At 38.1% G+C, this 13,621-nt stretch overlaps 1 protein-coding gene across 2 annotated transcripts in view; it reads right to left on the reverse strand.

Moving 5' to 3' along the window:
- Positions 1 to 13,621, reverse strand: part of COL28A1 (collagen type XXVIII alpha 1 chain) — a 173,063-nt gene that overhangs the window by 101,257 nt on the left and 58,185 nt on the right. For both annotated transcript variants that reach the window (XM_014854385.3, XM_014854386.3), the window contains one exon: positions 2,307 to 2,375. In XM_014854385.3, coding sequence (XP_014709871.2) covers positions 2,307 to 2,375 — 69 coding nt within the window. The remainder of the gene's footprint in view (positions 1 to 2,306; positions 2,376 to 13,621) is intronic.

Raw genomic sequence — 13,621 nt, forward strand, 5'->3', positions numbered from 1 at the left:
GACCTTATAGCAGCTTTCTACTACCTAAAAGTGATAAGAAAACTCTATAGCCTGCTGGTAACTTCTGTCTGTGGGAGGAAAAAGAAAAAACTTCCCCTAATAAAAAATTGTAAAGGGATGATGAGAGAAAAAAACTAAGATTTTATTTTGCTTACACTTCACAAGCCATGACTGTGAAAATAATGGTCACAGGTAATGATTATTTTGTTGCAAATGTTATCCCCTTTTCTCTACTTAGATGATACAACTGCTTGTTCATTTTTAAATGACAAATATTTTTGCCCTTTTCCCGGTTGATGAAGATGAAGCAGTCTAAACCATTTAAGGAAGCTAAGGTTCAACATAAATATTGACCCGTTATTAGAAGGAATCCTTCCTGACTTTCACAGTAATCTGCAAGTAGCATGAAACAGGACAAGGAACCAAAAAATTCAAAGAGATACGTGCGTAAGTGTGTGTACGTGTGTACATGTGGTTACTTATATTCCACTTTATTTTATAAAAGATTGGAAGTGATCAACTTCCAAATATTTCATGAAAATCTGCAGGCCACCTGAGGGATATTATAAACATGTTGCTGGAAATAGAAGTTCCCTCATACAGATATGAGAGGGAAAACATTTCTATAAGAGAAATAGGAAGATCTAATAATAACAGTAATTCAATGGGTAAACGTTAAATTAAAGATAAGAAGAAAAATGAATAACTGCATAGAGGTGAAATTTATGTACAATTTAAATCATTTATCTTAAAAGGTAAACAAATTCTTTCCTTCTTCAGAGCAGTTTACAAATAATACATTCCATTCCATATCTTATCCAGTAGGGGTCAGCTCCATATAGACATGTCTACCTTAAAAGGTTTTTTCTCTTTGGAAAAAAGAGAACAGGGTGAGAAAACAAAAGAAGTCAAAGAGGCTTTTTTTAAAACTGAAGAACAACAAGCTCCACCAAGAACCAGCATTACAGGAAGCTGCAGGTGGGAGGGCCAGAATTCACGGGCCATCTGGAAAGACTTGGCTTTCTTTGAACCTATTTCCAGCCCCATGGTGGTGACTCAGCACCAGGAACACCACAAGACCCAGGATGTGACAGCAACGTCCAGCCACCTCTGAGATCAGAATGTAAACCCTGCTGAAACCAGCAAATAAACTACAAAGTTTGAGAATGCCTGGTGGCAGAGTCAAACCATGCTCTTTGTGTAGTCAAAATACTCAGCTCTTAACTGTTATCTAAATATTTATATACAGATTTATCTCAGCTTCTCCTGCACCTTAATCCTCCTCATGTATTACACTAGGACCTCTACCAAGGGAAGGAAATGGGAAAAGGGATAATGTCCAGCTTGGCTGTTGCTTGGCTGTTGTTTGCTAGAAGATGGTTAGAAATAAATTCAAAGTTAATGTCAACAATGAGATCTGGAATTATCTCTTTTTTTTTTTTTTTACCCTTTTCTTCTCCTACTACCCTAGATAAAAGAAGCATTATCATTCTCTAGGCAACAGAATAATTCAAACATGAATCATAAATTTTAAACTGATTTGCCACTTTCCACACAGGAGGACATTCAGCATGAACTTGGATTTTTTGGTCATTTTGATTAAGTGAGATTATGTACGTAGATGGTACTCTTATATTACACTTGTATTATTTAGATCTAACAAAATGTCCTGTTGTTTCCAAAATTTGTGGTCAGAAGACTTTGGAAGCAGTTCCAGCCATGAATATAGAGACATCCTCAGAGATCTTTCCTTTCTTCTGACCAACAGGGGTTAAGTGTCACGTATAAACTCTATCTGTGGTTTATTCCTATTCAGGAATGGTGCCCCTTAAATTAAGTGTACCTCTGATTCTGGTCCTTGTTTTAAGTGTAATACTTTTTTAGATTGGTACGTGGCTAGAGGTGGGAAATACTACTCTACTGGCATTGGAAGAAAGTGAGATATAGTCATTTACAAAGCTTCAAGGGGGAAAAACACACAAACCAACCGGTAAATAAACTATTGCTCCCAAGGGAAACTAAAAATATAAAATATTACTTCAAAACTCTTCTCCTGTTAATTAGCTTTAATGTTAAAATTCACAGCACCAAGAAACACACAATTTATTTTTCAAGTCTTTGGAAATTCTAAAAAATAAAGTCTCATGAAACCATCTTATCCTTCCCTACATTCACGTTGGATGTGTATTCCATTGCAATTTGACTAACAAATATGCTCATAAGTGTTTGCAGGACGGCCTTCAACGAACATCAGGATTGGGCCAGAATGTTCTGTACCAAAGAGACAGAGAGAAAGCCTTGATTACCTGTTCCCCTTGACTCCCGATTCCAGGGATGCCCATTGGTCCTTGGGGTCCCACAGGTCCCAAATCCCCCTGTATAGAAAATAATTCAGAAGTATAACAATAAAACTCAACCTCATTCTTTCATACTTTGTTAGCCTTGAATTATACTGGACTAAAATCTATCTTTCCACCATAAAACAGTTTAACACGGAAAGCTAGAAAACTCCACTCCTTTTAAACAGTTTATAGTTCAAATTTGCCAAAATAGTAAATGATGTTTTTGCTATTTAATCTAGATTGGTGAGTATTTGCACCAGCTTATATTTATTATTTTTTTTCATAAGAACCAAAAATTCCTGAATGGTTATTATAATGACACAAACACTTACTGTTAGGATCCATAACAGAAACATTAAAAAGTATAAAATTTATAGGGTGCAAGAAAATTAGAATTTGAGAAAGAAAAACTGGAGAAAAGTGTTTTAAAACGTTCTAAGTACCTTTACCCCCCAATTCTTATTAAAATGCATTTTGAAAATTAAGAAATGATCTAAGGTGAATGCAACAAAATTAAAGAATCTCACCTTCTCCTCCCATGAAATAAATTAGGCAAATAATGTGAATGAGATCCGTAAGAAGAACAATATCATTTATCCCTTTTTTGTTACTTTCAACAGATATTTAGAGTGTCCGTTATGTGCCAGAAACTGGTCCTAACACTGGGGAAACAACAGTGACCAAAACAGCCAAAATCTCTGTCCTCGTAGAGACTACATTTTAGTAGAGGAAACAGAAGATAATAAACAAGACGAATGGCTAAAATAAATAGTATGTTGAATACTGATAAGTGCTAAGGGGAAAAATAAATCAGAGAAGGGGGGAGACAACTGAAATTTTAGATAAGGTGGACTGGGATGACCTCATGATGAGAGGGAGTGAGCCAGGTGGAAACCCGGAGGAAAAGCATTCCAGGCAGAGTGAACCTCCAGTGCAATGATGATGCCTGGCACATTCCAGAAACAAGGAGACAATGTTGCTGGAGCTTCTGAGCATGAGGGAGAGTGGTAGAAAGATGGAGTCGGAGAAGTACAGCAGTGGGTCAGGCAGAAGGATCGACAGGGCCTTTAGGCCATAGTAAGAACTTTGGCTTTTCTCTGAGTGAGATGAGAAACCACCAGAGGGTTTTGAGCAGAGGAGTGAAAGATCTGACTTGGTTTTGAAAGCCCCAATCTGACTGTACTGAGAAGAGACTGAAAGGAGATCCATATGAGAGATGATGGGGGCATGGATTGAAGTGCTGGAATGAGGCAGTGGGGAGCTCAGATCCTGGATATATTTTGAAGGTAGAGCAAACAGGATTTACTACAAATTGAGAGAACTCCAAGCTGTCTCCAAGGTTTTTGGAAGAATAGACTTGTCACTTACAGAGAAGGAGAAGCTTGAGAGAGAAGCAATATTGGAGGGCATGTAACATCAGGAGCTCAATTTTGGACATGTAAAGTCGGAGATGCTAAAATAGACATCCAAAAGGAGATATCAAGTAGGCAGGAGAGGTGTTAGCTGGAGATGTAAATTTGGGAGCCCTCAGTATACAGATGGTATTTAAAGCCATGACTCAGTGAATTTACCAAGCAGATCGAGAAGATAGAAGGTTCAAGGACTGAGCCTTTTGGACACTCCAAGTATTAAAGGTCAGAGAGATGAAGAAGCACCAGCAGTAGACACTGAGAAGGTGCAGTCAGAGAGACCAAGAGATTCTTTCAAGAAGGTAAGGATCAGTCAAGTGCTATTGATATGCCAGGTAACTTATCAACTGAGAACTGACGACTGTTGAACAACACGGATAAGTATGACTATTTTAATACCAATTGTATTTAGACTACATCAGGGTAAGCAAACTTTTCCTCAAACAGCTGGATAGTAAATATTTTATGCGTAAGGGCTATGAAAAGGTCTCTTTCATAATTAACGTATACTGTTTTGTAATGTGAGGCAGCCATAGACAATACCTAAAGGAAAGGTGTGTCTATGGTCTGATAACACTTTATTTACAAAACAGGCAGCTAGCTTGTTTTGCCAGCTAATATACTTTATTTGCATATTTTTTAGCATAAAAAGTATGCTGAACCTGTCACTAAGATATGCCCTCGAACATGCTTCTTAGTGTTTCACTTTGCATCAATCCCCAGTCTAAATAAACATCACAGGAGGGAAAATGTAATGGACTCAAGTTCTAATTCAGAACTGGATGATCCTGATTCAGAATTTGATTGCTTGTCATGTGGCAGTCACTGTGCTACATGCTCTTCATGCTTTATCTCACTTAACCTTCACAATAGCCCTCCGAAAGCAGGCAGCCCCACTTTCCAGAAGAGGTTAAGCAACTTGCCCCTGATTACACAACTGTGAGATGGTGGAAGCAAGATTCAAGTCTGCTCTCTCTCATTCCAGAACCAAACTAATAACTACTATTCTGCAAATATTCAATAAGTATGTAAGAGAGATCCCTTTTTGTGCAGCATTATTTACATTTAAATATCTATATCAACAGGTCTCGTCAAGATGGCAGTGTAGGCAGACTCTGAACTCATCTCCTCCCATGAACACAACCAGGTTACAACTATTTTTGGAAAAATTACCCTGTATAGAAAACTGAAAATGGGATAAACAGAACCCCCACAACAAGGGGCAGTCCTGACTAAGGCAAAAGAGGCAGAAATTCCTTCTGGAGAGAAAAAAAGCCACCTTCAGGAGTAGTGGAGTTTCTCAGCTGGCCAGGCGGGAGTCACCCTAAGGTACGCAGCCCTCCCTGGAGGAGTGAGGTCCGGAGCGGGGCCATACTGCTATAAGCAGCCTTCAGACTCAGCACGACTGAGACAAGAATCTTACTATCTGGCTTCGAAGGCTATTATCTGCAGAGGGGACACCCCCCAGAAAAGTTATCGGATGAAAGCAGAAAAGACCTGGGTCTTAAAGGGCCCACACGCAAACTCACCCTTCTCAGCAACCTAAAATCACCAGAGAGAAGGCTGACAGTCCTTTGGTGAAAAGAGACTCACCTGGTAGGCTCTGGGTGAATCTTTCGAGAGGAGGGTCCTCGCTGGAGACTGAGACATTGGTGGTGGCCATGGATGTGACCTAGTCCAGGTGTGCTGACACAGACCCCAGTAGATGACATTGAAATTCTTCCCCTGGCCTGTAAGCCCAGGGGTCTGCCATACCCACGAGAGAGCAGATTTAATCTAGTTCAGCCAGGTCAGGCAGCCTCTCTTGGGACCAGCCCCACCCAACAGCAAGCCCTCAGGCTACTTGTCAGCCTGCATTGACTGGGTGCCTTGATCCTCTACAGGCAGGTGAGTGTGTCCACCTTGTCAGGTAGGGCCTCTGTGGGGACCAGGTAAACTGTGGGGGGCATTGGTGGAGAAGTGGGGGCCTCTGCAGTGGGGCATCAGGCTACACTCCAGGGGACTGGGAAGTGTGCACAGACCAGGACTGTATTGGTAGTGTGTGTGGTTCTGTGGGGGTGTGAGGCTTATCATCTGCAGAAGACCTGTGCTTCACAAATAGCCATAAAAAGCATCAGCCCCACCTTCCAAAGCCTGAAACAATTGAGTGCTTCTGTGCCTAGAACCATCCCCACTCAGCTGCCCTCCTAAGAGAACTGACAACAACAGCCTTGTAGGCCTGAGGCCTATAGCAACTGTAAGCCCCTGAGCCTAGAAACCAGCTACACTGGGTACCTACCCAATTAATAAGAAAACTGCAAGAAGAAATTAATTAATAGGAAAACTGTTAGACCTGTAGCCAATGGTGCTGAGGCTCCCCAAACCAGATTTACGAATAGCTGGCCAGGGAAGGAAAGACTAGACTCTCTAGGTACCTGCATTAAGAGCAACCCTGCCACAGCAGAAAGACACAGGTAGCCCACAAAGTGGTCACTCCTGGATCATTTGGACTGGTGACGAGGGGGAAGCACACAGCTGGGCCTCAAAAGGCATCTCTTATATAAGGTCACTTCTCCAAGATCAGGAGACATAGCTGACTCACCTAATATATAGATATGGCAGAGAAATAGGCATAATGAGGAGACAAAGGAATACATTTCAAACAAGGGAACAGGACAAAACCCCAGAAAAAGGACTAAATGAAACAGAAATAAGCAACCTACCTGACAAAGAGTTCAAACAAAAACTCATAAGGATGCTCACAGATATTGAGAGAAGACTGGATGAACACAGTGAGCTCATCAACAAAGAACTGGAAAATATAAAAAAGAACCAATCAAAAATTAAGAATACAATACTGGAAATGAAAAATTCAGTAGAGGGACTCAATAGCAGAGTAGATGATACACAAGAAGGGAGCAGCGAGCTAGATGAAAGACTAGAGGAAATCACCCAAGCTGAACAGAAGAAAGAATTAGACAGAATGAGAACAGTGTAAGGGAACTCTGGGATAATATTAAGCTCACTAACATTTGTCCCAAAAGAGAAAAGAGAGACAAAGGGGAAGAAAATCTATTTGAAGAAATAATAGCTGAAAATTTTCCTAACCTAAGGGAGGAAACAGACATCCAAGAACAAGAAGCACAGAGAGCTCGAAAGAAGATAAGCCAAAAGAGGCCCACACCAAGAAACATTATAATTAAAATGTCCAAAATTAAAGATAAAGAGAGAATCCTAAAAGCAGCAAGAGAAAGGCAACAAGTGACGTACAAAGGAAAGCCCACAAGGCTACCCGTGGTCTTCTCAGCTGAAACCCTACAGGCAAGAAGAGAATGGCATGACATATTTAAAGTTCTAAAAGGAAAAAACCTACAGTCAAAAATATTATATCCATCAAGGTTGTCATTCAGAATGGAAGGAGAGGTAAAGAGCTTCCCAGACAAGCAAAAATTAGAGGAGTTTATCACAAGAAACCAGTTCTACAAGAAATACTAAAAGGACTTTTAAAGTGGGAAAGCAACGACCACAAATAGGGATAAAAAAATTATCCAAAAAAACCAGGCAATAAAATCACTGGTAAAGGTAAAAATATAGTAAAGGTAACAGATCAACCACCTGTGAAGATAACATGAAGGCTAAAAGACAAAAGTACTAAAATTACCTATTTCAATGATAAGATGGTAATGGATAGACACACGCAAAACAAGAGATTAGATATGATTTCAAAAACATAAAATGTGGGAGGAGGGGAGTGAAAAAGTAGAGCTTTTAGAAAGTGGTCAAGCTAAAGAGTCTATCAACTCAATATACTGCTATATACATAGAATGTTATATAGGATCCTCATGGCAATCACAAATCAGAAAACTATAATAAGCAAGCAAATAAGTAAGACAAAAGAAATCAAACATATTACTAAAGAAAGTCATCAAACCACAAGGGAAGAAAGCAAGAGAAAAAGAAAGGAACAGAGAAGAACTACAAAAACACCCAGGAAAAAAAGTAACAAAATGGCAATAAATACGTATTCATCAATAGCTACTTTAAATGTCAACAGACTAAATGCTCCAATCAAAAAGCATAGGGTGGCCAATGGGAGAAAAAACAAAAAAGACCCATATATATGCTGTATACAAGAGACACACTTCAAACCTAAAGACACTCACAAACTGAAAGTGAAAGGATGTTAAAAAGACATTCCATGCAAATGGCAAAAAAAAGAAAGCGAGGGTAGCAATACTTATATCAGACAAAATAGACTTTAAAACAAAAACTATAACAAGAGACAAAGAAGGGCACTACATAACGATAAAGGGGACAATCCAACAAGAAAATATAACACTTGTAAATATCTATGCAGCCAACACAGGAGCACCTAAATATATAAAGCAATTATATAGTTATATATAATTGTTATATATTTATATATAAAGCAATTATATAGTTATATATAATTGTTATATATTTATATATAAAAGACATAAGAGGAGAAATAGACAGTAACACAATAATAGTAGGGGACTTTAACACTCCACTTACACCAATGGATAGATCATCCAAACAGAAGATCAATAAGGAAACACTGGCCTTAAACAACACATTCGACCATATGGACTTAGTAGATATATAGAGAACATTCCATCCAAAAACCAAAGAATAGACATTCTTTTCAAATGCACATGGAACATTCTCCAGGGATGATCACATATTAGGCCACAAAACAAGTCTCAATAAACTTCAGATCAAAATAATACCATGCATCTTTTCTGACCACAAAGGTATGAAACTAGAAATCAACTACAGGAAGAAAACGAGAAAGCCACAAAAATGTGGAGATTAAACAAAATGCTACTGAACAAGAATTGGGTCAATGAAGAAATCAAAGGAGAAATCAAAAAATTCCTGGTGACAAATGAAAATATGGCATGCCAAAATCTGTGGGATACAACAAAAGCAGTTCTAAGAGGGAAGTTTATAGCAATTCAGGCCTACCTCAACAAACAAGAAAAATCCCAAATAAACAATCTAACAGTGCATCTAAAGGTACTGGAAAAAGAAGAACAAACAAAGCCCAAAATCAGCAGAAGGAAGGAAATAATAAAAATCAGAGCACAAATAAACGAAATAGAGACTAAAAAAACAATAGAAAAAAATCAATGAAACCAAGAGCTGGTTCTTTGAAAAGATAAACAAAATCGACAAACCCTTAGCTAGACTCACCAAGAAAAAAAGAGAGAAGGCTCAAATAAATAAAATCAGAAATGAAAGAGGAGAAATTACAATGGACACTTCAGAAATACAAAAGACAATAAGAGAATACTATGAAAAGCTATATGCCAACAAATTGGATAATCTAGAAGAAATGGATAAATTCTTAGAAACACACAACCTTCCAAAACTGGATCAAGAAGAAGTAGAGAAAGTGAATAGACCAGTCACCAGTAAGGAGACAGAAATAGCAATCAAAAACCTCCCCAAAAAATGAAAGTCCAGGACCAGATGGCTTCCCTGGTGAATTCTACCAAACATTCAAAGAAGACTTAATACCTATCCTTCTCAAACTCTTCCCAAAAATTGAAAAGGAGGGGAGGCTTCCTAACTCATTCTACAAAGCCAACATTATCCTGATACCAAAACCAGACAAGGACAACACAAAAAAAGAAAATTACAGGCCAATATCACTGATGAACATCGATGCAAAAATCCTCAACAAAATACTAGCAAATCGAATACAACAATACATTAAAAAGATCATACATCATTATCAAGTGGCTTTCATTCCAGGGATGCAGGGATGGTTCAACATCCGCAAATCTATCAACGTGATACACCACATTAACAAAATGAAGAATAAAAATCACATGATCGTCTCAATAGATGCAGAGAAAGCATTTGACAAGATACAGCATCCATTTATGATAAAAAACTGTCAATAAAATGGGTGTAGCAGGAAAATACCTCAACATAATAAAGGCCATATATGACAAACCCTCAGCAAATATCATTCTCAATGGAGAAAAACTGAAAGCTATCCCTCTAAGAACAAGAACCAGACAAGGATGCCCACTGTCCCCACTCTTATTTAACATAATATTGGAAGTCCTACCCAGAGCAACCAGGCAAGAAAAAGAAATAAAAGGGATCCACATTGGAAAAGAAGAAGTGAAACTGTCACTCTTTGCAGACGACATGATTTTGTATCTAGAAAACCCTAAATAATCCACTAAAAAACTTTTAGAAATAATAAATGAATACAGTAAAGTCGCAGGATACAAAATCAACATACAAAAATCGGTTGCGTTTCTATACACTAACAACAAAGTAGCAGAAAGAGAAATTAATAACTCAATCCCATTTACAATTGCAACAAAAAGAATAAAATACCTAGGAATAAACTTAACAAAAGAGGTGAAAGATCTGTACACTGAAAACTATGAAACATTGTTGAAAGAAATCGAAGATACAAAGAAATGGAAAGATATTCTGTGCTCTTGGATTGGAAGAATTAGCATAGTTAAAATGTCCATACTTCCTAAAGCAATCTATAGATTCAATGTAATCCCTATTAAAGTTCCAACAACGTTTTTCATAGAAATAGAACAAAGAATCCTAAAATTTACATGGAACAACAAAAGACTGCGAATAGCCAAAGGAATCCTGAGAAAAAAGAACAAAGCTGGAGGTATCACACTACCTGATTTCAAAATATACTACAAAGCCATAGTAACCAAAACAGCATGGTACTGGCACAAAAACAGACACACAGATCAATGGAACAGAATCGAGAGCCCAGAGATAAACCCGCACATTTATGGACAGCTAATATTCGACAAGGGAGCCAAGAGCATACAATGGAGAAAGGAGAGTCTTTTCAATAAATGGTGCTGGGAAAACTGGACAGCCATGTGCAAAAGAATGAAAGTAGACCATTATCTTACACCATGCACAAAAATCAACTCAAAATGGATTAAAGACTTGAATGTAAGACCTGAAACCATGAGACTTCTAGCAGAAAACATAGGCAGTACGCTCTTTTGACATCAGTCTTAGCAGCATATTTTCAAGTACCATGTCTGACCGGGCAAGGGAAACAAAAGAAAAAATGAACAAATGGGACTACATCAAACTAAGAAGCTTCTGCACAGCAAAGGAAACCATCAACGAAATGAAAAGACAACCTAACAATTGGGAGAAGATATTTGCAAACCATATATCAGATAAGGGATTAATATCCAAAATATACAAGGAACTCGTACATCTCAACAGCAAAAAGCCAACAACCCAATTGAAAAATGGGCAAAAGATCTGAACAGAGATTTCTCCAAAGAAGATGGCCAACAGGCATATGAAAAGATAGGCAACATCATTAGCTATCAGGGAAATAAAAATCAAAACTACCATGAGATATCACCTCACTCCGGTCAGAATGGCTATAATTAACAAGACAGGAAGCAACAAGTGTTGGAGAGGATGTGGAGAGAAGAGAACCCTCGTACACCGCTGGTGGGAGTGCAAACTGGTGCAGCCACTATGGAAAGCAGTATGGAGTATCCTCAGAAAATTAAGAATAGATCTACCACATGCTCCAGCTATCCCACTGCTGGGTATTTATCCAAAGAACTTGAAAACGCAAAGGCATAAAGATTCATGCACCCCTATGTTCACTGCAGCATTATACTCAATAGCCAAGTCTTGGAAGCAACCTAGGTGACCACGAAGGGACGAATGGATAAAGAAGATGTGGTATTTATACAAAATGGAATACTACTCAGCCATAAGAAATGATGAAATCCAGCCATTTGTGACAGCATGGATGGACCTTGAGGGTATTATGCTAAGAGAAATAAGTCAGAGGGAGAAAGTCAAATACCGTATGATCTCAGTCATAAGCAGAAGATAAAAACGACGACAAACAAACATAGCAATGGAGATTGGATTGGTGGTTACCATAGGGGAAGGAGAAGTGGGGAGGGCAAAAGGGGTGATTAGGCTCACATGTGTGGTGATGGACTATAGTTAGTTTTTGGGTGGTGAACATGACGTAATCTACACAGAATTCAAAATATATTATGATGTACATCTGAAAGCTATATAATGCTATAATCCAATGTTACTGCAATAAAAAAATTTAAAAATAAATAAATACATAAACAAAAATAAATATCTGTATCAAAATTACCTCCTTGTTTTGTACCAATTATGTATATTTGAGAGCCCTTATCATAGGAGTTTTTATCTTATCACTCAAATCACTGACACCAAAAGTCTCTGAATCTAGGGTTATATAGAAAAGGAAGAAAGAGGGAAGAGAAAAGGGAGACAGGATTGATTTAGTAAGGGATAGCAGATAAAAGTTTTGCAATTACTATGTGATAATATCCTGATATTTCAACGCATCTTCTTTGCATGAGCTCCAGATGTAAAAACACAAGTGCCATGTGAACAACACCTGAAAAAGTTAACTTATTGAGCTCATAAAACAATGGTTCTGTTGTACTCAGTTCTTACTGCCCCCAAAGGAACAAAGAATATTTACATATTTTTAGAGTATTTTGGAGCTGGAGATACAACCAGAGCTGAGCTATTTGAAACAAGAATTATATGATATCAAAATTTGTATAACTCACTATTTACCACTATCTCTGCTATTTAAATATAGATACCTGGAAGATATAGATACCAGTAAATAAAAGTAAGTAATTCAAGACAGAAACACAACACTTAAGATAACCATAAATATCAATCATCATTCTAATACAATATATAATGTTATGATATGCTTAGAAGCTGACAGATAAATGACTCCAAACTGATGTGAGGTTTCTGTTATTGCACATTTGCTTTATCCCCTCCTCCTCCAGCAGCTTCCACTTCCCACTGGTCTTTAGGGCCTTATTGCCTCCAGTAGCTTCTCTCACCAGCCTCACCCATACTTCTAACTGGGTATAATCTGTAGCTATTTTAAAGAAAATGAGTAACTAGTGAGAAAGAGAAAAGCAATGGCAGGTAGGCCGCGGTGTTGACCATGAGCAATTTTACAGAATACAGTGCCAATGTCAGACATGGCCATTGTCTGTGATGAACCAAGACAAAAGCAAGACCACTCCGTCATCATGTCTGAGCACAGACAAAAAGGAGAAACAGGGTCCAAACCACCCCTCCCCCCAAAATGATCAAACATCCCCCTATACTGGTTAAAAATGAGTGACTGCTACTTCTTTACCAATTACAGCTAAGCCTGGCTCCATTTTCCCCACCTCCTAAATAAGATTCATTAAAATATCCAATCTTAAAATTACCCCCACTTCCTGATAGCATCCAATCCAGAGCTGACTCCTGTTTTCTTGGACACCCCAAATCACCTAACACAAGCCCAAATCCTGTGAAAAATCTTCCCTCTTCTTACTGAGTTGCAATCAGTTCCCCATGGTATGTGGTCTCCTTCACTGCAATGAGTCAATAAACCTAATTTTCTTCAACCATAGGTGGATTTCTGTTGTCTTCGCTGGAGGGCATCAACACGAATTTTCTTAAATGAGTTCTTTTAGCCCCATTTTAAGGTAATATTTTTGAGTGAGCCTAAGGGTGGATATGCACTTCTGTAATGGGGTCAAGTCCATACATTCTTAACAACTATTTTCTTTACTAAGAAGAGGTCTCTTTTGCTAATGTCTGTCTTCAAAGCTGCTTGGCTGATGATAGGGGTCACTGGAAGTGAGAAGCTAGATAAATGAGATATTACTATAAATATATATGATGGGATTTTCCAGATCATAATTCATCCTACATAACAATACACCTTCCATATACTTAAAGTATAATTGACTTGATACCTATGTGGTATGGCTGTTAGGTTGTATACAGTTTATAAATGTACACACATAAAGAACAAC

This window comes from Equus asinus, chromosome 1, assembly GCF_041296235.1.
Source record: "Equus asinus isolate D_3611 breed Donkey chromosome 1, EquAss-T2T_v2, whole genome shotgun sequence".
NCBI classification, from domain to species: Eukaryota; Metazoa; Chordata; class Mammalia; order Perissodactyla; family Equidae; genus Equus; species Equus asinus.